At 58.9% G+C, this 23,912-nt stretch overlaps 2 protein-coding genes across 5 annotated transcripts in view; one reads left to right on the top strand and one right to left on the bottom strand.

Annotated features, from left to right (window-relative positions):
* The first annotated feature begins 108 nt into the window (after positions 1-108).
* On the top strand, positions 109-3,590 carry TIMM22 (translocase of inner mitochondrial membrane 22). 2 transcript variants are annotated; one of them, XM_021524954.3, is made up of 4 exons: positions 109-383; positions 733-929; positions 1,904-1,976; positions 3,005-3,590. In XM_021524954.3, the coding sequence occupies exons 1-4, from the start codon at positions 146-148 to the stop codon at positions 3,079-3,081; spliced, it is 585 nt and encodes a 194-aa protein (XP_021380629.2). In that variant the 5' UTR covers positions 109-145; the 3' UTR covers positions 3,082-3,590. The 2 variants fall into 2 exon arrangements, with proteins under 2 accessions (XP_021380629.2, XP_031362345.2); XM_031506485.2 differs by lacking the exon at positions 3,005-3,590 and having other exon boundaries at positions 1,904-2,193.
* Positions 3,591-4,733: 1,143 nt separating this feature from the next.
* ABR (ABR activator of RhoGEF and GTPase) overlaps positions 4,734-23,912 on the bottom strand; it is a 38,116-nt gene continuing 18,937 nt past the window's right edge. For all 3 annotated transcript variants that reach the window (XM_021524951.3, XM_021524950.4, XM_031506483.3), the window contains 20 exons: positions 23,606-23,791; positions 23,093-23,200; positions 22,416-22,476; positions 20,255-20,307; positions 19,970-20,110; positions 19,505-19,626; positions 19,220-19,385; positions 18,984-19,106; positions 18,835-18,910; positions 18,585-18,689; positions 18,025-18,099; positions 17,783-17,880; positions 17,540-17,671; positions 10,479-10,538; positions 10,276-10,385; positions 9,884-10,023; positions 9,301-9,435; positions 8,940-9,045; positions 7,197-7,344; positions 4,734-7,067 (listed from right to left, as the gene is read on the bottom strand). In XM_021524951.3, coding sequence (XP_021380626.2) covers positions 6,978-7,067; positions 7,197-7,344; positions 8,940-9,045; positions 9,301-9,435; positions 9,884-10,023; positions 10,276-10,385; positions 10,479-10,538; positions 17,540-17,671; positions 17,783-17,880; positions 18,025-18,099; positions 18,585-18,689; positions 18,835-18,910; positions 18,984-19,106; positions 19,220-19,385; positions 19,505-19,626; positions 19,970-20,110; positions 20,255-20,307; positions 22,416-22,476; positions 23,093-23,200; positions 23,606-23,791 — 2,235 coding nt within the window. In that variant the 3' untranslated portion in view covers positions 4,734-6,977. The remainder of the gene's footprint in view (positions 7,068-7,196; positions 7,345-8,939; positions 9,046-9,300; positions 9,436-9,883; positions 10,024-10,275; positions 10,386-10,478; positions 10,539-17,539; positions 17,672-17,782; positions 17,881-18,024; positions 18,100-18,584; positions 18,690-18,834; positions 18,911-18,983; positions 19,107-19,219; positions 19,386-19,504; positions 19,627-19,969; positions 20,111-20,254; positions 20,308-22,415; positions 22,477-23,092; positions 23,201-23,605; positions 23,792-23,912) is intronic.

Below are 23,912 nucleotides of genomic sequence, written 5' to 3' on the forward strand. Positions count from 1 at the left end.
CGGCGCGGGGCAGACTGGGAGGTGTAGTCAAAGCGTAGCGGTGCGCAACAGGCTTCTCCCCGCTGCGGAACTACAACTCCCGTGCGCCCCCGCCGCGGCGGCTCTAGCGGGCCCGGACGCGGCGCCGAGGGTGTGCGAGCCCATCATGGCGGCCCCGCCGCCCTCAGCGCCGGGAGAGCCGGCACCGCCGCCGCCGCCGCCGCCGCCGCCGCTGCAGTACAGCCTCCTGCTGCAGCACCTCGTGGGCGACAAGCGGCAGCCCCGCGTCTGGGACCCCGCCATCCTCGGCGGAATCCCCTGCCCGCCCAAGAGCGAGGAGCAGAAGATGGTGGAGCGGGTCATGGAGAGCTGCCCCTTCAAGGCGGCGCTGGCTTGCGTGGGAGGTGCGGCCGCTGGAAGGACGGGGCGGGCACCTGTGGGGTCGTTCGGGGGTCCCTGTGGGGTCGGGAAAGGGAAGGATGGAGAAGAGGCTGCAGTCCCCGTGTTTGATTTTCCTCCCGTGCCTGTCACATGTCGCAGTCAGGGGTCTGTGTCTGCCTTCCTTGGCGAGGCACAGGCGCTCACGGCTTTCCTCACACAGCACGGGCTGTCACAAGTGGCCATGGCACCGAGAGATTCCTGCCCTGTCACAGTGCATCGCTCACGCACAGCAGGAGCAGAGCCGCCTCACTCCCTGCAGGGAATGTGCTGCTCCAACCCAGCCCTGTTAATTCCGCTGTTTATCTTCCACAGGATTTGTTCTGGGAGGTGCGTTCGGTATCTTCACAGCTGGCATTGACACCAACGTGGGGTTTGATCCCAAGGATCCCTATCGCACGCCCACGGCCAAAGAGGTGCTCAAGGACATGGGGCAGCGAGGCATCTCCTACGCCAAGAACTTCGCCATCGTGGGTGCCATGTTCTCCTGCACGGAATGCGTGGTAGAATCTGTGAGTAAGAGCCTACCCAACCATTAAAAAATGATTTCTGGTACTCTTTAACATCTTTTGCTAGATCCAAATAAGTACATATATCCTGGAATGGGCTGCTTTGTTCTTTCTTGGCCAGCAAAGCTTTTCAGCTTTGAGATCTGTCTTCAGAGCTGCTGTTCTCTGACAGAATGAAGAACACTTTTGCAATAGCAAAGTCCTTTTCAGTTTTAAGTCCTAAATGTATTGGCAAGCATAGGCATTACTTTTTAAAGCCTAGCTACAAGTGCTTGTGTAAAATGTCAAACTGTGAGTTGCAACATGGTAATTTGAGTGTCTAAAAATTCCATATGTAAAAAGGGATCATTTGATGCAAGTTCTTGAGTAACAGGCCAGTTTTCATCTGGCCCCTACAGTCAGAAATGACCTTTTGCAGCTCAGTGGTAAATCTATCATCTGGGTTTTTTTTTAATAGGAAAATTACCCTGTTACGAATTTGAGTCCTGTCTTTTAATTGAAAGGCACAATTACTTCTTAACTCATCTAGAAGAAAACCATATCTGCTTGCACAATGGAGCAGAACAAAGAGATCTGTGCACTGGTGAAAATCCAGCATGTCCTGGCTATGGAAATAGTCCACCTTTGTCAGCAGCTGCTGTGACTCACCTGTGCCAAGGACCAGGGCTGCTCTGATGTAGTTATTGCACTTTTAGACTCAGGGCTGTGTTCTGGGGGCTGTCCTGGCTCTCCTGAGGATCTTTGCCACAGCACTGCATTGCACCATATGGATTTGTCTCACCTCTCCCAGTTACCTGCTCCTTCCTCCCTTCCCGGCCCTGCAAGGCTGGGAGTGCAGGGCCATCTGCTGAGAGCAGAGGGAAGAACATCCTCAGCTGAGAAGAGGATTGGAAGAAGGTCGTTTAACCTTGCTGCTAGCAGAGATACCGAGTGTTTATTCCATATTTACTTGTTGGCTCTGATTTGTAATTCCACAGTATCGTGGGAAGTCAGACTGGAAGAACAGCGTTATCAGTGGCTGCATCACAGGAGGAGCCATCGGCTTCAGAGGTTGGTGCTGCCTGCTGGGAACTGTTTCTGTGATAAGATTGAAGTTGGTTATGCAGCACACGATGTTCTTAGTGCAGCACACACACCACAAACCTCTTTGCATGGGGTTGTGGTGATGCCAGCATGAGAGTGTGCTCCAGACTGGCAGAACTGTCAGCTCCAAGAATAAGTGGGGATAAGGAAGGGTTGGTCATAGAGGAAAATCAACAAAATTCACTTGAAAGAAAGTCAGGAGATGGTGGTGGCTGTCCACACTTTTCTGTGGTGTCATGGGAGAGAGCCAAAAATACATACAGAAGCTCTCGTGCTAACTGAGCTCTACACATCTACCATTTCACTGTCTCTGCTTTGAAATTAGTACTCTCCTTTGAAATTAGAACTAAAGAACTCTCTTCTTTTGTACCACATGTGAAATGCTTTTCTTCTTTCTCAAGTATCAGTTCAAACAGACAATTCTACTTACGTGTAAACAAGAAGTGGGGTTTTAGTCCAGCAGCACTAATGGAGACTTTTCCTTTAGTGGTAACATCTGGAAAAATGCCTAAGTAGGAGAGAGCTGCTCTGCTCATCAGAAATAGCAAACTTCTCTCACTCTCCTTAAGAAAAAAAACTGTTCTGTTTTATGGAGCATAAATGAAAAGAAAGCTTTTGAAAGTGCTTCTAATTGAGCTTGTTAAGTTGTGTCTGTCCTAGACCTAATCCTATTAGAGCTGTCAGAGCAGTGGCTGCTCTTCCTATCCCTCCCTAGCCCCACCAAGCCACTTGCAGGGCTCAGATGAGAGCACAGTAACCTCAGCAGTGGCCACTGGAGGGTTCTCTTTTGTCCCCTGGGTGAGCCTGAGGACACAGCACCCAAACAGCAAATCCTGCTGTCCCCGAGGGGCTGTACATCAGGCAGTGGCAGTGCCAGTGTCCCCTGGGAGGGCACTGCCACGTTCCTGCTGGTGTGAGCTCTGAGCCAGCACATGTTACTGGCAAGAAGAATATTCCTCCTGCTTTGTCTCACGGTTCCCACCCTTGCCTTGCAGCTGGCTTGAAGGCTGGGGTGATCGGCTGCGGAGGATTCGCCGCTTTCTCCGCTGCAGTCGATTACTACCTGCGGTAACAGCCGGGACCCTCGGGAGCACGTGCCCTGTTGAGTGCTGCTGCTGAGAGCCTGCATCACGGCACAACCACCAGGCTTACCTTTCCACTGCCTCCGGAGTCGGGGTGACGCTGGCCGCTTTCTGAATGACTAACAGCAACCTGGCTGCGAGCCCTGGCGAGCTGCTCCAGGCAGCTTGCGGGAGCATGGGAGGATGGAGCCAGGCACAGAGCAGCATCTCCAGGACAGATCAGCTGACTGTCAGTTTCCAGGAAACATGCCTGGACTCTGAGCTCTTTCGATCCTTTGGGGCTGATTTTGATTAAGTCTGTTGCTGTCATCAAAAGAAGGCAGGAGGACAATCTTCGAAGAGAAATGCAGCGATCTAGGTTACCACATATTTGAAGGTGCTGGAAGTGTTTTAACAGTCACCAGTTTGCAGCTTGCTACTCTGTTGGGGAGAGGTAAGATCCTGTGGAGAAATAAGTTTGTTCCAGGCTTTTCTTAAAATACCATCTGAAGACAAACCACCATCTGTACAACTTGTCTTATTTCAAGTACAGAGATGAGCGCCAGATTTCTTTACTGTGTTTTAAAGGGAAAAGCAGAGCGGAATCCTTAGCCTTAGAGCTGTGTGGTTGCTGGCAGATGAACAAAACAGTTTAAGGGAAAAAAAGAGGTTGTTGCTGAAGTATAATTCTCTGTAGCCACTTGGCTAGCCTGATTTAACCTCACTGTGGGAGTACAGTCTTGCTACTGCTTTAACTGCCCCAGGCTCACCCCATTAGTTCCAGCAGTTTGATAGTGAGACTTAGAAAGCAGAGCTGTGAGAATAAACCAGTGTTTGACAGATAACTGGGCACTCAGCACACAGCCTGCTTCCCATCACATCCCTGTGCCACCTCCAAGTGCCCCAGTGTTACACAGGAGCAAGTGAGTGTTTTTTTCTGCCCAAAATTGGTGCTGAAATCAAAACATCTGTTTGTTAGCTCAAGGAGCTGCTGCCTCTTTGATTGGTGTTCTATCTGTCCTCTTGCTGTTCTAACCAAGCTTTGTTCTTAGACCTCAGAGAGTCATTTTAAACCTTCATTGAGCCACTCCATAAAGGCAAACATGCTCTCTGATCTTCTTGAGGCAGTGGCATTTCAGATGCAGTGCACACAACTAAGAGGGATTCTCCCACCCATTTCCCCTCCTTTGCATCCACAGTTGGACATCCCAGAACAGTGACAGCCCTTACCTGGAAGAGCAATACTAGCAGTGTGTTTTGGCTGATACAGTGGTCAGTTTGGAGGCACATTGGTTCCCATTTCCACATGGAAAGAAGTGGGGAGACAGCACCATGTGATCTATCAGATGAGGTTTCCAGATCTCCTGATGTCCCTTGCTGTGCCTGTTCAGTATCCTCAGGCCAGAAGCTGTGCAAGTCAGCTGAATTTTAAGCTTGAGTAATTCTAGGCTGATTAAACAGGCTGGCTCCAGACAGTCCAGGTTTTTTCCTCCAAAATGCAAGGATGTAGCCCAAACCATAAGAAGTCTCTTCAAAGATTGCTTGGCACAATGCCTGTGCTTATACCACTGGCTTGAAGTGCAACTAGCAAGAATTCCACAACAGAAAGAAGGAGCTGTGATGCCAAAGTGATCAGTTAGTGCAAACAGCAACACCACAGGGCTTCTTTTGTGCAAATATCGGGGCTTTGCATTTTTATTAACATTTTTTTTTCTCCTCACGAGGTTTTACAGCCATTTAAAGTTTATAATCTACAGAAATTGAAACAGAACACAAACAAAAATATATCCTTAACAACTTTTGAAAGTCAAATATTAATTAACAGTTCTATTCTACCTGTAGCTGCAAGAGTCCACCCCCCTCTTTTCCTTCCTGTAGGGACAAATAAAAGCCAGTCATGGGGACAGCCACAGCCTGTTGTGCTGGGCTGTGGGGGCCGGGCCTCCAGCCACCGTCACAGGGGGAGATTTGGCTGTACACAGTCTCCATCTGGAATGACAGTGTCGTGGACAGAGACTAGAACACATGTAACAAATCAGACACACACAGGGATCTGTTGTGCAGTCAGATCTAAAGCTCAGCCTCCTTACTGGGTCCAGGGCCAAGACAGACGCCTGGTTATTTTCTACAATGCTGTTTCCCTTCTGTTTAGCTGGTAGTCAAGAGGAGCAGGGTCTGGAGTGTGAGCCCTTTGGAGGGAGACTGAGACCTCCCCTCCTTGGTTGCTTTGCTGGTGCAGGGCTGGCAGGTGCTGCCTTCCCCAGGGAGGTGGCTGAGGACATACCTGGTGCATCGGTGGCTGGGCTCTACCTGGAACAGTCCAATAGTTGGGAGGGTAAAGGCAACGCTGCTGTGGGGGACACACTTGGTCACTTCTCATCCATCTCCATTTGGCACAGGAGAGCACAGGGCCAACGCAGTCGGGGACGTGGGGGGGCTTTTCCCACAAGAACACGGACTCAGCTCACAGAGCGAAAGGTTTTGTGTCCCAACAGGTACCAACACCTACGTGGGAGCATGGGGGATATCCTGGGAGCTGGGCACTGGAGCAGCCTGTCCTGCCTTAGGACATGGCGTGACAACTCCAGCCATCAGCTTGGGAGGGGTCACTGGAGCCACTAACAGACCTGAGCTGGCTGGGCATGGCTAATGCAGCAGCAGCCACTTTGGGAGAAAGACAGAATTAAACATTTCTGCCTTCAGTCACGAGGGCCATGAAGGCTTTCCTCCTCCCATCCTTCTGTGCAGGTTCCCAGGCTGGGTGACCATCCAGCTGCTGCAGAGCACTTGCCTCTGGCAGCCAGGCTGCCACCGAGGCAGGGCCATGTGCTGCCGTGTGCTCAGTGCAGCAGGGAAGGGCAAAGAAGGGATAAAAACTCTACTTGTCCCCATGGCCACGGCAGGAATGCTGGTGCCCCAGCAGGCTGTGCCACAGGTGCATGCAGTGCTCATGGCAGTGCTGGGCTGGCAGGGGTGTGAGTGCCTCGCTATGGCAGAGATAGAACTGTACAGCAGATACCCTGTTCCCCACCAAATTTCCAAATTGGGGAAATTTGCGACCACATCCGTGTCACAGCAGACGTGGCGTCAGCCCACGGTGCAGAAAGCAAACCTGCCTCTGGCTGGCCATCCTTTCAGCCTGCTGTGGGATCAAGACCAGCACAGCACCTGTGGCTCCAGCCTTGTGTGAGGGGTTACCCCAAAACGCTGCTCAGAGGCGGAATCCAGCGAGGGGAGGAACCGCCACGCCACACACACACAGGCAAAGCACAGGGCTGGGGCTGGAGAGGGGACTGGCCTGAACACACCCAGAGGAGCCGTGGCAGGGAGGAAGCAGCACCCTGCTCCTCTGCTCTCGTGGTCGCAGGTTTGCTCAGGCCGGAGCAGGATCCAGGCACAGGGTCCAACGTTTGCGCAGGCAGCGAAGCCAAAGCAGAGCTGGTTGTCACCGTCACCAGGGAGGGAGGCCCATGAGCTCCCGGCCTCGGAGCGAGCTGGTGCTGCACATGCAGGCGTGGGCAGGGAGCTGGGCAGCAAACAGGCACTCGTGGGGCACTGCAGGCTTCAGGCGAGGGGTGCCTGGTAGGAGTGAGCGGGCAGGAAGGAGTCCAGGAGAAAACTAGCCAAGGGGGAAGCCTGTGTCCACAGCCCTTGTCAGTCACTACCTCTTCTGTTGAGCAAATATACATAAAAACAATCCTTGAACACGAAGAAGGGACATAAGACACGACTACTTTACAGAGAGGGCCTATCACCTGGTAGGACCAGGCCACTGGAACATGATTGTACAGGAGCTGCAGGCAGCACCGTCCTGGGTCTGGGCTGGTCTCCCTTGGGGGCTGTGGTACAGTCTGTGTCCCCCAGCAGGGAGCTGGAGTGTTTGCAGCTGGTGCCTTCTGCCTGCAGGCTACACGTCCGTAGAGAAGTAAAGTGTGTTGCGTTTGAGCTCGCTGAAGGAGATGGGAGGATGCTGCAGGTAGTAGAGAAGGACCTGGACCTGTAGAAGGTAAATGGGGAGGGTGTTAATACAGAAAGGGGAAGAGCTGCCACGTCCCAGCTTGCCCCAGCCAGCAAGAAGTAACAAATCTACTGAGGCAGGTGAACCCCTCCAGTACCCAGCTCTTACCTGGGCCATCACATCGTGGGACCAGATGTCAGAGGCCAAGGTGAGGTGCGCCTTGCTCTCCCCCTCTGAGGGTCTCAGCAGTGTTGGCCCAAAAACCGTGGCCAGATTGTGGAGAGACATTTTGTTGATAGGTTCCTTTTCAGCCACCCTGTGGGGTACAGGGAGAGAGGCAGTGTCAGCCCCTAATGATGTTCAGGAGTGGGGAGCTGTGGGGTGATGTGGAGGCCGAGGGCTGCTCTCCCTTCTCCCAGCAGCAGTGGGGCACCTCCAGCTTTCCACTGCCCTTTGTAGCCCTGGGAAAGCCCAGGTGCAGGGCAGGGAGCTCTGCCCCCTTCATGGCCTCTGCCGGAGCCGCCGGGCCTGGCCCGGAGCCCCGGGTGTGATGTGGCAGCAACCAAGCCCTCACTTAAGCACTGCAGGGCCTCCACCCTTCCCAGCCTGCAGGGTCCAGGGAGCCCTGCACCAGCCCGTGCCCCCTGCACCCACTCCCCTCGGGGCTCCCTGCCCTGACAACCCTGTGGGAGCTCTGCCAGCACGGAGGGAAGCAGGACCAAAACATTGCCATGTTAGGAGGCAGCTGTGCTCCCCGGCACAGGCTGCTCGCTTGAGCCCTGGCCAGGGGAGCAGATGTGGGAACTGGCTGTGCCCGGTTCTCAGGATGGAAATGGATTTTTCCTTTTCCATTCCCCCAGCATCAATCACTTTTTCTGTTTGGTTTTAGCCAAACCAGAGGAAGAAAAAAAAAAAACCTTTCATGAGGCAAGTAACATGAGCCGTGAGCCCCAGTCCCAGGCTCCGTGTTCTGCTCTGCTGCCCTTCCACAGCCCTGTGCCTGGTTTTGGGTCCCCACAGACCCCAGTCCTTGAGTCCCCAGGTTTGGATGCACCTCATCTGGACCAAGACAAAGCCTGTCAAACCACACACTGCTGCACGCACCCTGGGACAGCTGATATGAAGTGTCACCTGCAGTTCTGGGACATTTCCACAGAGCTGACTGTCCTTGGTTCTTGGCCACCCGCTGCTGACAGGTGACAGGGATTGCTGCATCTTGTTTGGCAAGGACTACTGCTGGACTGGTGGGAAGGGACACAGAGCTGTTTTCCTGCTAAGGGGGACACTGCAGAGCTCTCAAACGATTCCTGTCCTGTGCTGAGGCCAGCTGCTCCCTGCAGAGCTCATCCAACAGCTGCACACTGGCTGCAGCAGCCAAGTGTTCCATGTTTGCAGAGGCCGTGTGCTCCCTGCAGAGCTGACCTGGATCACTGGCCAGGCACAGCCCAGGCCCTGCTGGCACCACAGCTGATGGTCCAGGGACACCAGGAGCTGCTCTGGCAGAGCGGCTCCAGAACCCCTCCAGCATCCTACAGGGCCCAAGGAGAGAAGATGTGGAAAGCCAACACTGATAGCAGAGGAGGGTCAGAACAAGCTGCAGCCTGGGAAATATGCCAGAGCCCAGAGAGATGGGGCAAGTGGGACACACCTGGAGCTGTACCCTCTTGGAAAGGCTGGGAAAGGACTACTCCATGCCTGCCCCAAGCTGCTGTTGTTAGCCATGGCTGCTGCCCTGCTCTGCACCAGCACAACACCATCTGTCTTCAGTCTGGGATCAGCATAGAGCTGTGCAGGCACCACCGAAATCAAACAGCAGCTCTAACTCTGTTCATGTCCCATCCCCACGGCAAAGCAGTGAGACATTCCTGTCCTGCACCTCCCACCCATCTCAGGCAGCCCCTGAGCCATTACCTTTTCAAGTGCTCCAGCAGGAAGAGGAAGGTGATGAGGTTGGGGTCAGGCAGCGAGCGGAGAAGGTGCATCATGCAGTTCTCCTTGGCAGCAGGATCCGAGAGGGCTGGAGGCAAAGAGAGAGAGGGCTCAGGACAGGGTCTGGTGCAGCAGCAGGACCCACCACAGCCAGCTACCTCTCAGCAGCCAGCATGTGAGCACTGGGGAGCAGCACCACGAGCCCTGAGCTGGCCTGGAGCCAGCAAAAACAGCCACGACCAAGCGGACAGAGCTGGGAAGGACCCCTGGGAGTCTCCCATCCCAGAGCAAGCAATGCCAAACAGAGTTTGTGCATCATCCCCTTCCCATCCCCGAGCCTTACCGATCCCCTCCATGAAGGCGGGGTACAGTCTGTCAGTGAGGAGGGGCTCGGGCAGCTCACGGAAGTACAGCTTCAGCGTGCCAGCGATGGCATTGATGTCCATGTCACTCAGCATCACCAGGATGTCCTTGTTATCTGTCAAGAGAGCACCCACATGTGATACCCCCTGCCCTCCTTCCCCTCCAGGTCTCCACCCCGTGTGTCACTCCAGCTACCCAGACAGGCTGCCAGCTGCAGGGCAAGGACAGCACTGCTGGGTTCACAGCCCCATTAGCCAGGCTGAGGCTGGGAAAAGCCGAGTGGTTCCCGCCTGGCTGGGCAACAGGACACACAACGATTTGCAAATCCATTTGCAACGTTTCCCTGACTCAGTGTCTCCCAGGAGCCAGCCTGGAGTAGCGGCAGCTCAGAGGCACAAACGGGCTGGGACCTCTGGGTGTTTTTGTGTTTTTGTCCTGCCTCACCCCCAGCCCCTTCCTGTGCAGAGTGACATATCTGGCACGTGTGCAGTGCACTAACCAAACCCAGGCTTGCAGAGGGCTGGGAGGGGTCTGGGAACACCAAGCTCCCCCAGGACACTCACTCGCATCAAAGACAGCTTTCAATGCCTGGATGTCAGTGGCGACTCCAGAGATCCTGTAGATGCCGACCTCTTCGATGCCCCTCTTCTCCACCTCCTCGACGCACTGGCGCACGATGTAAGGCACCTTGGAGCGCTCGCGCCTGGCTCGGGAAGCGGAGCCGTCAGCAAAGATTCCCGGGGGAACCCGTGGCAGCCAGCCCAGCCCTGCAAACCCCGCGCCAGGGCCACGATGGGCATGCAGGAGGGAAGGTTGGGAATGGCAAAGGGAACAGGAAAGTCCCCAGCAGAGCACAAAGGCCAAGGTCCCCAGGGTTGGTGAGAGCAAGGGGACACAGTGCTACCCCACACCCACAGAGACCAGAGCAGATCAGCACCCACAGCCCTGCATTTACTTGGTCACAACACTGATTTTCACCCCGAAGACACCAGTCTGCTTTTTGGACGGGGTCCTCTTCAGGCTCATGTCCCTGCTTGTGAACTTCATGGAGAACTCCACCTTGATCTGTGGGAGACAGGGGGTGAGTCCTGGCTGGCCTGAAGGCAAGAAGGGGCTGCATTCACAGCGAGGGGCTGTGGGACCCCCAGCCCCACTTACTCCGTTCATCTCAATCACATCCATGTGCCAGTTTTTCGTCTGCACGGCCTGTGGGTCCAGCTGTGGGGAGAGATGGTCTGTGAGTTCTGTGGGGACACAGCCTCGTGCCAGCCCTGCTGCCATCCCAACCCCAAAGGTGGCCCCCAAAGCCCCTGATCTGCAGCTGGTGTAGGGCACAGGATATGTTCTTCCTGGGCAACATGCTGCTCATAACCAGAGGATGGAGAGGTTCCCTTTTGGGGTCTGGGTCCCTCTGGCTGTGCCCTGAAGCCAGGTGGGCTCAGCCCCCCTGTCCTGCCCTCTCCTCAGAGCCCTTGCAAGGCAGTGCTTTAACCCACACTCGAGAAGCAAGAAACTTCCAAGAAATTAGAACTATTTCTGGCAGCAGATTGATGAAACAGAACTAGGGCAGCGTTTTCCATGCAGAAAAACAACATCTCCCCATAGCCAAGGCTATTTATAACCCCTGGGAATGACAGGCTCTGCTATTTCTGGCTTTGGGGCTAGCGGGGGACTCGGTGACGCTGCCCCGGCGCCCGGGTGCAGCGAGAGGTGCTGGCATTCCCAAAGCCCTGACACGTGCCGTGGTGGGTTCCGGGCCCCAGGGCTGGGCAGAGGTGGGTGCAGTTGCCTTTTGGGGCTTTTTGGTCCCCAGCTGGTGGTATTGATCCAGCACCATTGATCCCTGTAATGCACGGGGCGGGCAGCCCAGCCCTAATGTCCCCTTGGGGAAGGGGATGGGATGTGGGAGTTGGGGGGGTTCCCAGGGCTGGGGACACACAGCTGCCAGGCCACACTTGCACCAGGCACGTGGGGTCACTCTGCAAGGACACAGGAGCTTCCTGCAGCTGCTGGGTCAGGAGATGCTCTGGGCAAGTGTAAAGATGTTCAGAGCTGCTGCTCCAGCCACGGAGCTGCTGTTTCCCTGCCCATAAAGTCACTGCATGTCATGATGGGGGGGGCACTGCGGGGTCCCTTATGTCCCTTCTTGCACACCAAGACTCCACAGTCCCAAAGACAGGCTCGAGCTGCCCTGGGTCTTGGCAGAGACCCAGCACAGTGGCATTGCCACATGCTCAGCCCTGTGTCACAGTGAGCCCAAGCATCTCCTCAGCCATGGGAAAACAGTGGTCCCCAGCCAGGCAGAAGTGCTGCTGTCTCCAGCATGGCCCAGGAATGGCTCCTGACACGGGGTCCTCCCTGCTGCTCCAGCCCAGCACATGGAAGAGCCCAGCGAGCGCCACGCTGCTTCCTCAGTGCCAGCCCTGCGGCTGCTGGAGAGCAGGAGGAGGAGAAGGAAAGCTGCAGCTGCCCTGGGCTCCCATGGGACCCTGCAGCAGGTCTGGACACTGGGATCACGAGACTGCAGCCAGACCACAGCCAACCCCAGTCCTGCTGCTCCAGCTCCTCTGTGCTCCCTCGCAGTGCTCCATCCCCCACGGTGCTGCCATGAAGCCACCACAGCCAATGCCACTGTCCCAGGGACTTTCACCCTTTTCCCCACACACCCCTGTCCCACTCATGGCAGCAAAGCCCCTTCATCCCCCAGCCAGGTCAGGAGCCTCCCTGCCCTGTGATGTGATTTTAACCATACATGCCTTCCCCTTCCCCTTCCCCACCCCTCAGGTCCCTCTGGCTCTGATGGCCCTGGCAGCTCACATCTGGAAGGGCTTTAGCAGAGCTCTGAAGAAAGTTTTTATTAAAGCCAGGTTGGCTGCTGCCACTGCTGCAGACCTTACCCTGAGCACGTCACTTCCCTGCAGCCACTTCCCCCTGCATGAGCACAGTCATCCCACAACAGCCAGCAGAGCCCAAATTTGGGCTAGTTCTGCTGCTACCATGGGTCTGAGCCCCCTTGCAGCTAGGGCAGGTCCCTATGCACTGCTGGGGCAGCACCTATGGCCTGGCCCTGGTGCCCTCTAACCCTTCTGGCCAGCACTCTGTGCAGCAGCACACGATGCTGCCACTCCCCAATTTAAGCAAAGCCATGTCCAACACTTCATCTCCAGCCATGGGAGGATGGACAGGAGCATCCACCCACAGAGCCAGAGGCAGCTCCTGCCCATGCAGCGCTGGCAAACACCCCGTCCCAGCTCCCACCACCATCTCCTCCTCCTCTGAAGGGAGCTGCCTTGCTCCAGCAGGATGCAGGGACATCCCAGAGAGGAATTCCTGGGCTAGGAGCCCTGGTGAACAGCCTTCAAGCCAGCATTGTGCAGGATGAGATGTCAGCTCCTCTTTGGAAGATCAGACAGCTTCAAACACCCCTCTGTGCCTGGGGAAACATCTCAGCCAGGTCACCAGCACATCTCCAGGCTGTTCCCTCCTGCATCTCAGGGACTCTCAGCCATGGTGGTATCCATGCCCAGGTCAGCATTTGCTGTGGTGTTGGTCTCATCCATGGTGAGCTGAAACACCCTCTGTTTGTTGCCACAGGAATGTGCCATCATCTTGGTTTCCCAAATTATCCAAGGCTGCTTTTTTGTAGGAAAAGGCCTCAGGTTGTGGAGGAACAGGCAATAAGCATCCTGGCAGTCCTGCAGCAATTTCTGTGTTCTGGGGAGGCCCTGCTGGCATTGACCCTCCTCTCCTACTGCTTGTCTTGTCCGTGGAACAACTCCAGACTTGAGGTGATGAGGCCACATCCTGGGATTTTGTCCTCAAGACACGTCCAGGTCGTGGCACTGTGACAGACCCAGGCAGGGCTGGGTGCCCAGAACTGCAGGGTGAGGAGCTGGTAGGGCTCCAAATCCTCAGGGTGGGAGGCTCCAAACACTGGGAAGCTGTGGTGGGGCAGGGACTGTCAGGCTGGGCATGTCCCCTCCTCACATCTCAGGCCCATGAGGTCACCCAACTGTCAGCCTTGGGTGAAGCAACTGGGAGAAAACCAGTGACTCAGTCCTTGAGGTCATCTCTGCCAGGGCCCTGGGGAGCAGGATCCCAGAGGAGCTGCTATAGCCAGCGTTGCTTCTCATCAGCGTGGCACCCACAGGTTCCTCAGACTGGCCTCCCATGGCTGCCCTGACAAGAGATCCCTCACCAGACCTCCATGCCAGCAGGTCCCTCCCCAGGGAACAGACAATCCCTGAGCCCCCTGGTGCTGTGGGACAGAGCAGCCCCCAAATCAGCAAACACTGCCAGCAGCAAAGCACAGCCCCCCAAAAAAGCAGCAACTCACAGCCCCGACTGAGAGCGACCAGAGGAGCAGCAGCAGCACCCACAACCCTCCAGAACCCTGCACAGACCTGCTGGGGCCCCATCCTGCCCCGCAGCCCGAGGGAAGCCAGCAGCCACAACAGGGCACGGGAAATGAAACCTCGGAAAGCCCTTCACGTTTTGACCCACAACAGCGGCCGGGCAGCCTCTCCACAGAGCCCTGCTGCCCCTTAATCCCCTGTGCAGGGAATCGAGGTTAATGCCACTGCGTCACACGCGGCCCCGCCGCTGCCACAGTGAGCCCCCACGGGCACAGCAGCTCCCCGGCCAGGGGAAACCCCCAGAGAACCCCGTGGGGCTTTTGGGACAGCCTCCAAGGGTGTTGTCCCCCTCCTTTGTCACCTCTGTCGCACATCCCTGCACTCTGTGTTCCCACAAAGACGGGCAGCACTGGTTGATGTGGATGCGACACAGCTGTGAGCTGGGAAAGCCTGGGTTGCAAGAGGGGGGACACAGGCACTGGGTGCTGTGGCACCCCAAGAACCCGGCCCCAGCCAGCAGAGAAGCATCAGTGACCCCTGGGCAAGCTCCAGGACTGAGCAGGGGTTCCCTGCCCTGCCTCTGCAGGATCCCCTGCTGCAAACAGCTCAGCCTCCCGGAGCCTGCCAGCACACAGAGGGAGAGGGAAGGAGGAAAACAAACACCTCACAGGCTGCCAACTGCATCTAAGAGCTTCCAAAGCGCCCAAACATCCCCCTGCTCCATGCACAGACCGCACAGCACTCACTCTCCACACAAACAACACAGCCCCCCATCCCACAAAACCACCGGCCAAAAAGCCACGACCACCACGCAGAGCAGAGCCCGGCGCAGCCACCCCAGAGCCCGGCACTGTCCCCTGCAGCCGCCCCCCAGACCCGGAGCACCTTCTGCCGGAGCAGTTTGCTGCGCACCCTGCCCCAGAGCCGGGCGCCCGTGTTCGGGGCTCGCTTCCCCTCGGGCTGCTCCACGCCGCGCTCGCCCCCGGGGCCGGGGCCGGGGCCGGGGCCACCCTCCGGCTGCACCAACACCTCCGTCATCGCGACGACCGCTTCGGCTCCGGGCAGGCGACACGAGGGTGGCCGGGAGCGTGCCCGCGGCTGGGCTAGCGCAGCATCCGCATCCCTTCTGCCGGCGGCGAGAGGTCAGCGGGGGCCGGCGAGGGGAGCCCGGCTGGGGCGGCGGGGCGGCGAGCGGCCAGGGCTCATCTTCAGGGTGTGAGCCAGGCTGGCGAGGCAGCCCCAAAAAACCTCCCTCCCCCTGCGAGGAAGTGACTCAAAGGCAGCGCCCCCCCGGCGGCCCCCACGCGTTTAACTCTCGCCCTGCCGCCCGCCGCCGCTCCGGAGCGCTGGGGGGGCTGCCCGGGCTGCCCGCCGCCGTTCTCCGCGGTTTGCTGTTATCCCTCTGCCGTTATCCGCTGTTGTTATCCCCGTTATCCCTCTGCCGTTATCCGCTGTTGTTATCCCTCTGCCCTTATCCGCCTCGCAGCGCCAGCGGCAGCCGCGGCCCCCGAGGCACCGCCGCCGGTGGCTGCAGCATTCCCGGCTCCGCGCAGGAGCCAGGCTGGATCTCCTGCTCTCGCTGGGAGCAGGAGGAGGCTTTTGGGGTCTGTTGTCACGCCTAGGGACAGCTCGGTACCCCCATGTCCCCTCTGTGTACTCCGGTCCTTGTCAGCCCCACTGCCAGGGAGGCAGGGAAGCCCTGGAAGGGTCCCAGCCTGCCCAGGGATATGCTGAGGAGCAGGCTTGGGGGAACTTGCACTGCCCCCCAGTCCCTCCCTGAGCAGCCCCTGGAGTCCCTTCGGGTCACTATGGCTTCCTGCAGGTCGGGAGCGCTCCAGCATCACAAATCTCCCCCACCAGAGCCTCTGCCGCCCAGGGAAGGGGACAGATGGACAGGCAGCTATTCCCTGAGGCACCGTGCCTGTGACAACACAGGCTCTGCTTCAACAGCCACATCGGCCCCGTGCATCAAATGGGCTGAGGAAGGGGGTCCCGAGACCCCCTTGATGCACCCACTGCCTGTCTCCTCCAGGGCACGGGGGCCACATCCGGCCTCTGACCCCTGCAATGTGGGCACAAGCACTCACAGTCTGCTTTGCCCACCACAACACCCATCTGTCATCCTGGCACAGCATCACACACCTCTGCCAGCACCCAGCAGACACAGCCCAGCTGCTGGGAACAACTGGGACAGCTCAGAGCAGGGCTGAGCCCTGCAGTGCAGGGGACACAAGACCCTCATGGGGACACAAGCCAAACAGGGCAGCCCTACCCTGACCAAAGCACATTCCAGCTTTAGAAAATGGGGTTCATAACAAAACAGGGTTAATGCCAACAAAGAGTCACACCTTTCCACTGAGCAGACAGTGCTGCTATGTGGAACCAGCAACAGGCTCAGGGTGAGCCCAGGGACCAGCTGGAGTGAGGAACGTCAGGGCAGCATCTCTGCCTGAATGGCTCAGGGAGAAGGCAGAGGGGCAGCTCTGGCGTTTGACTACAGCCCAGAGCCCCAGAAGCAGCACTGCCCATCCTGCTCACAGCTGTCCTGCCCTGTCACCAAGCCCACCCCTGGGGCAGAGGCTGAGCTGTGGCTCTGGGTGACGTCAGGACAACCCCAACCCTGACGCTCTTCCATCCATCCAGATCCTCCTTGGGATAAGCAGCCCCAGGGCCTTCTCTCGTTCCTGCTCTTCCCCCACAGCTTTTGCACAGCGGGTACGGGCTGTGCTGTCCCTGTCCCGACCCCCGCATCTCCCAGCATGACTCATGTTTGTTGATCCAGGCTATTTCCGAGAGCGCAGCTGGACTGATCCCCGCGGGACACCGAGCCCCTTCCCTGCCCTGGCCTTCCCACTTGGCCCAATGCCACCCCCACACCATGGCTTCCTGGGGGAGAGGGCAACAGATGGGTGATTCCAGGTATGAACAAGCCACTGGTGAAGCTGAGCCCCCACCTCCCACCCTCCAGTGTTGTTTCCCCACAGCATCCCCTTCCCAGCAGCATTTCTGTGCTGCTCTCTGCTCCACTGGGACCTGCCCTCAGTTGCTTTCCCATGGAGCAGACAGCCATGAGGGGCTCTTTGAAGTGGCCCTGGGTCGAGGGCTGTGTCCCAGGCATGACCCTGTCCCCAGCACAGCCAGGAAGGCAGCCAGGCTGGGCTGCCCACCAGGAAAACACAGAGACACCCCCAGCCCAAACTGTGTTCCCCTGCCCTGGGCTTCCCTGCAGCCTGGCCAAGGTGGCTGCAGGGGGAATGTGAGGTCTGGGGGTGGCTGCCCTCCACTCCATCCTCTTGGTCCTGCTCACCTGGGAGCATCTCAGGGCAGCCCAGGCCTCCATCCTCCCTGCCTGGCAACCACCAATCAGAGGCAGCTCAGCCATTGCCCTGGAAACCCCCGTTGCCATAACAGCAGCTGATGGAGGCACAGGGAAGGCAGATGGTGGCAGAGGGGGACACAGGAGGGACAGGGGGCTGCACATGCAGAGCCCTCCCTAGGGCAGCTGCCAACCCCTCCCTGAAGCCCCCCCAGAACCACAGCACGGAGAGCAGCAGAATGGAAACATTTCCAGCCCAGCTGGGGCTGGATGCACCTCTGCAGGGAAGGTGTGGCTTTGTCACCTCCACAAAAGCCCCTCTCACTTTGCCCCACCTTATCCTGCAGCCACCGTGCCCCAGGACCACCACCCCCATGCTTGATGCCCGCCCACCTCACTGCCTTCAACCCCACAACTGCTGTACCCCGCTCCCTAGAGCAGAGCTGCCCACCCCAGGCATCACCCCAGGACAACCCTCCCAGCCCAGGTGCCAGGCCCTAAGGAGTTCCCCTTTGGGTGAGAGGATGCCCAAAAGCCCCAGTGCATACCTGGATCTGCCCCTTGCCCATGATCTTGTCCACAATTTCGTTGTTGTCCTTGTTGAGTTTGGTCTTGTCATAGCACTTCTCGTAGCAGAGGATGCGCAGGGACTGGGAGCCCTCCAGCTCAATCTCAAACTCCTGGGGTGTGGAGGGAGGGTGGCTCAAGCCCAGCACCCCAGAGCAGCTCCAAAACTGGGGTTGAAGGGAAATGGGCAGCACAGCCTCCCCCTGCATGCCACCCTCCCTCACCTCATTCCACTGCGGCTCCGTGGTGTCCCGGAACACCCTGGTCTTGGCTTTGCTGACGAAGTAGCCAAAGGAGTCCACCTCCAGTGTACAGTAGAGATCTGGGGGAGCAGACATTGCTCAGCACCCCAGGAACACCCCACCATCTCCCAGGGGACCACTGTGGGCAGAGCAGGGCCACGTGCTGGACCCCAACTCTTCTGAGCCCACCGGCCCCTCCAAGCAGGGTGGGCACCCACACTTACTGGCTGATTGTTTGAAGCCCTTGGCAGAGTGGACGATGACGTGCAGGAACCCATAAAGCCCTGGGGACTCGTCATCTGTGGCAGGAGAGCAGAGGCTGTGTCAGGGCCTGGGGCTGGCCATCCCCAAGGCAGCCTTTGCCACCTTTGCCACAGCAGTCACGGTGCCTGCAGTGACACCCAAATCCCCAGAGCCCCTGGAGGGACACCTCTAAATTCTGTATGCCCCACTGACAGACATCCCAAGCTCTCCTGCTGCTGGGCAGCCCTGGGGGAGATTCCCAGTGGGGATGACTGGGTCTCACCCTGGGCACACTGGTCCAGCCCAGTCCATGGCAGGGCTGGAAAGAGCCCAAAAGCAGCTGGGATTGCCCAGCCCAGCCCAAAAGCTGAGAGCCCCGTGCTGCAGCTGGGACTGCGCTGCCGGGGAGCCCAACGCTGCTCCAGCAGTGCCACCTGGTGGGAAACTGTCCCCGGCACAGCACAGTCCCCGCCCCAGCTCAGGGACCCCGCAGCTCCTGCCCGGCATCATCCAAGCAAAGCAGGATCCAGCGGCCACTCACCGTCCTTGTTGCTGGTGACTGGGATGTTGTGGACAGTGCGTAGCTTGAAGCAGGACCCTGTGAGCACCTGCAGCTCCACGGAGCTCAGGACAAAGGCCTGGAGGTCTGGGAGAGGAGAGAAGCTTCAGAAGGATGCAACCAGTGCTGGTCAAAGAGACTGGAGAGCACTAGGCAGAGATCCTATAGGATGTCCCTGTGGCTTCTGGGGGGACCAGGAGCCCCAGGAGGGCCTTGGCAGCCCCAGACTTACCCTTTTTCTGCAGTTTCTGGATGGCCTCCCTCCACTCGGACCGCTCGTAGTCAGAGGAGAGCAGGAAGAGGTAGCTCTGTAAGAGAGAGGGAGATGTGGCAGGCTGTGTGCAGGCAGGGCAGAGCCCGGCCCCTGCCCGCCCTCCTCACCTTCCCGTTGCGGTTGTGGATGCGGAAGGGAATGGCAGGCGAGTTGAGGAGCAGCCAGAATTCGTTCTCAAACATCTTCTTCTTGAGGCGCTCGATGGCACGGCTCTGGCCCTTGTTGGCTTTCTGCAGGCGGGGGGCAGAGAGGACCTTCCAGAGGTGCTCCTGTCCCCTGGGACCCACCCCTGATCCACAGCAAGGCACCCACACCAACAGCAAGTCCCACACCCTTCTCTCACCTCCTTCTGCACCTCGCTCTTGATGGCTGAGATCTTCATCTTCATGTCCTCCAGCTCGTGGTCGGGGATGACGTGGACCTGTGGGCAGTGCTCCGACTCCTCCGGCGAGGGGAACACCAGGTCGGCCAGGGGCACGTACCACTTGCAGTCGTACTGCTGGTGCTTCCTGCAGCCAGGGACGGGTGGTCACTGATGCCTGACCACCTCCCTGGCACCTCCCCCGGCTCACTGAGAGACAGGGGGGTTGTGGCACATTCCCCCCGCCGTGCCCAGCTCCCTCCTTACCCCACTGCTGTCTTCTTCAGCTTGGCACAGAGCAGCACGTCGGTGAAGAGGAAGACGTGCCGCAGCTTCCGCGAGCCCTCCGACAGCTCCACCAGGAAGCCATCCTTGACAAGCTGCCGGGTCTGTGGGGCAGAGGGGCTGCCATGAGGGCAGGCAGGGAGCAAAGGCCAGCAATCCATGGGGAAAGGCCAACAATCCTGTCCCTCTCTGTGGTTCAGCCACCAGGAGCATGGGGAGGTCCATGGTGGCATGGGGAGGTCCATGTCCTTTATGCTTAATAAGGCACCAGCAAGCAGCAAGGACCAGGCAGAGCCCTAATCTTGTCCCTGGAACTGTATCTGGAGGAGCCTCTCCAACTCCTACCCAGGTACTAAGAAGCTCTTCAGGGCAGAGACACCAGCCAGGGGCTGGCAGGGGGCTCAGCCCTCACCCTGTGCCCAGGCACTGCCCCCGCAACAGGCTCACCTCGCCCTTGGGGGTGGTGACCGCTGTCCTCCGGGGGTCGATGTCCTCATTGATGCTGGAGAGGAAGTTCTGGGAGATGCGGAGGGCGTCCTGGAGCAGCGGGTAGTCAGGGTGGTCAGCTGGGGTGTGCTTGAGGAGGTCCTGGAAGGAGAGACAGGCACAGGTTAGCAGCTTGAAACCACCCAACCTGGAGACCCCTCATCAGCACTCCCCACAGCTGCAGATCCCCAGGAGCAGCAGAGACAGAGCCCAGCAGCATCCCCGTGGCACTGGTGTCACACTCACGTGCAGGACGAGGGTGCTCCGTGTCACCCGGTCGATGGGTTTGTACAGCAGCGCTGAGGGGAGAGACAAAGTGTCAGCAGCCACCTGTGGCTGCAGCCCTGGCCCCTCTCCCGCCTGTCCCAGAGAGCACGGGGGCAAGGAGGGGAGCCCAGATGCCCAGAGAGCCCCCCTGGTCTGCACAGAGCCCTGGGCAAGCATCTGAGGTGTGTCCTGCACAGCTGACAACCACGGTAGTGCCAGGAGCAGGGGGAGCCAGCACTGGCACAGCCCCGTGCCCTGCTGTGCTGGGGGCACCAGGAGCCACAGCCAGGCTGCTGTGCGGTCATGGGCAGTGGGGACAGCGTGTCCCACCACACCTAGGGCAGCACAGGACTGGGACAGCCCTCTGGAGGGCAGGGCCTCCCCGGGAGGGCTGCACCCACACTTGCTGTGCGGTGGCTGTGGAGCGGAAGAGCCGCTCCTCACCCTCAGCAGCTTTTTCAGTTTCTCTTTTAGCTCAGCTATGGGTCCTGTCCCTCACCGGGCTCTGCCACCCCATGGCACATCCTGTACCCACCTCTCTGCACCACCCCAGCCAGCTCTGGGTGCAAAGGGGGCCCAGGCTGCTCCGGCAGCAGCAAAATCCCCACCTGGAGAGAACATCGGGTCCAAGGCCTCAGCCCCACACCCCTGCCCTATGTCCCTGCCTGCAGGGCAGAGGGCAGAGGTGCCTCACACACAGCCACACACACACAGGGGGTACAGACAACACCTTTCTCCTGCCACACACCCTCCCAGCAGGAAACAGCCCCAGAGGCTCTTCAGAGGCACATTTCAGTGGAAGCAGACAGACCCTTCTCTTCCTCCCCATCTCTATGGGCAGCCAAAGGCACAGAGCCCACTCACAGTGCTGCTCCCTGTGCCTGGCCACATGCATGTCTCCTCAGGCTGCTTCCAGCCAGGCTGATTCCTCTGGGGCTTCCTTTCACTTTGGAGCACTTCCCCAAACTGCCAGGGCTGAGAGCAGTCAGGTTTTGGGCCATGGGAGAGGAGGGAAAGGTGCCACCTTCTCACCCTGGGCTGTCGTGGGGGTTCCCATCCCTGTGATCCCAGAGGGTGCTGCACCCAGTCCTGGGACAGGGTGAGCAGGGGGTCTCTGCTCAGGAGGTGACGATGCCATGCTGAACCCTAACCAGAGGCTGCACCCCCACAGCTCCCTGCCAGAGGGTGAAACAAGAGCCCTGCTCCCTGTGACAGCCAGCAAGAACCCTGCTCTGGGATAAAGGTGACAGGTAGGGTGTCCCCCTTTTCCACCATCCTAGACCCACAGGAAGGATGGACCCTCCTGCTGCCATCACTACAGACACACACAAAGCTCCAGGGAGCCCCTGGAGGGGTTGTCCCAGCACAACAGAGGAGCAAGGGGCTCCCTGTGCACACAGTCCTGCCAGCCTGGGACACACGGGCAGCAGAGGCAGGGATGCCTTGTGCCTCTCCCTCCAGCCATGGAGAGCTGGACATTGCAGCCACACGACGCTGGGGCAGATGGAGACCCCTCCCCATCACCATCCACACAGCACAGATGGAGACCCCTTCCCATCACCATCCACACAGCACAGCCGGAGACAAGGGGGGTCCCCCAGCCCGGGATCCCCCTGCCCACCCCAGCTCCTCCTGTCCCACCACTGGCAGAGCCCCTGCCCGGCGGGGACAGCGAACGCGTGGCTGCGTGTGCCGGAGCCAAGATGACTCAATCCAGCCTGGAACAAAGACGCTCCCAACTTCAGCCTGCAGAGCACGACGCAGCCTCCACCCCCCCTCCCGGCACAGACCCCGCGGCATCTCTCCCTCCCGGCACCCCAAATGGGAGCCGCACCCCCTCGCCTCACCGTAGGTGCAGTTACAGCAGAGCCGGACAATGACGAGGATTTCCATGGCAGCCCCGTCTGCGCGCAGCCATCGCTGCCGCCCCGCAGCAGCTCAGCCCGGCTGCGGCGCCGCTCCGGCCCCGGCACAGCCGCGGGCGGGGAGGAGCGCTGGCCAGGGGGTGGGGGGCTGCCGCACGCCCCCAGCATCCTAAAGAGCCGCGACCCCCCCTCCCCGCCGGCTCCAGGCACACAAAGGGCTCGGTAATTCACCCACGCACACGCAAGGCTGCTCCCCCTCCCCACGCCCGCCGTACCCTCCATGGTGACGGACGTGTGGCTCTCCTTCGAGTCCTTGGGGCCCTTCACCTTCAGCTCCTAGGGAGGGAAAGGGCCATCAGCACAGCCCGTGGGGGCTGGGGTGGGGGAAGGTCATGGCTCAAGGTCATGGGGTGCCCCCCACCCTTCCTGCACCCTGGTGTCTGCCCCTGGCCCCAGCCCGGCCGTGCTGGAAGCCACACACAGGTGCTGGGTGAAGGAGTGTGGGTTCCTGCCTGGCTGGGAGCAGCTCTGGCTGTGCCCAGCAGCTGGGACATGGCGATGGTGCCACCAAGCTGAACAGGACCAGGGAGCCCAGGCTGTAGCCGTGGAGGTGCCCATTTCTGAAGGGGATCCAGGCACGGAGATGCAGGCAGCAGGAGATGAGCCACAGGTGCCCAGCACTCACTGACACTGCATGGGGTGGTGACAGCACAGGCTGAGCCCAACCTGAGCTTGCACAAGTGGGGACAACCTCCTGCAATGCCCAAAAGACCACGACAGAGTCCCCAGTGGCCCAGCCCTTGGGGACAGTGCTGGCGAGTCCACAGGACAGGAAGAGCATCTCCACGGGGCAGACACGGTCAGCTCAGCCACAAGGACACTATTCTTCCCCTTCTGCAGGGACAGCCCGGGCACAGCCCTGTCCCACTGGCACAGCCCCAGCCCAGCTTACCTCTGAGATCTTCTGGAACTGGTAGTTGCTCTGGCTGCACTTCTCCGCCGTCTCCAATGCGATTTTGTAGTTATCCACAAAGGCCTTGTAGACCCCCAGCTGGCTGGCCTGTGGGGAGTGGGGGTTAGCCAAGCACCAGCAGGGTGCTGAAGCCCCCCACAGCACCCAAGGGGTCAGGCAGCCCTTGAGGTGACACTACCCAGAGCTGTCCCCTCCTGGCAGGACACTCAGCCAGCTGGGGGTCACATGCCTGGCTCCTGCTCAGGGCAGGATGGTGGAGCTCCTGCCCAGCCTGTGCTTCAATAAACTTCCAAAATCCAGCAGAGAGATAACAAGTGCCTGGACAGCAGAAGCTGAAGCTACAGCCCTTCAACCTGGCCTCTCCTTCTCCTCTCCCCAGCATGGTCATGGCATCCATGGGCACAGCCCCTGCGGGCATCACAACTTCAAACTCATCACAACTCCAGCCCTTCTCCTCTTCCAAGTCGAGCAAGACCCAGGGAAGGTGCATACCAGCTTCTGGAAGAGGTGGCCCATGGTGACATTGCTGTCCCACTGCTGCACCTTCGGGCACAGGCTGTCATAGAACTCCTTGTGGATCTCATAGATATCCTGGATCTTGTAGAAAATCGTCTCGATCTGCTGGAGGGTGAGGACAGGCTGCGACGTGGTGGCTGTGGCCTTCAGCGGCTTCATGGGCTGCCAAAGAAGGGAGAGTCTGAGATGAAGGCTAAGAGGAGAACACTGGGGATGAGGAGGATCTGAGCTGGCAGTGAGGGCTGCCTGGGACAGCTGGACCAGGGCTGGCAGCTGGACCAAG

The sequence above is a fragment of the Lonchura striata genome, chromosome 19 (genome assembly GCF_050655825.1).
Source record: "Lonchura striata isolate lonStrDom1 chromosome 19, ASM5065582v1, whole genome shotgun sequence".
NCBI lineage: Eukaryota > Metazoa > Chordata > Aves > Passeriformes > Estrildidae > Lonchura > Lonchura striata.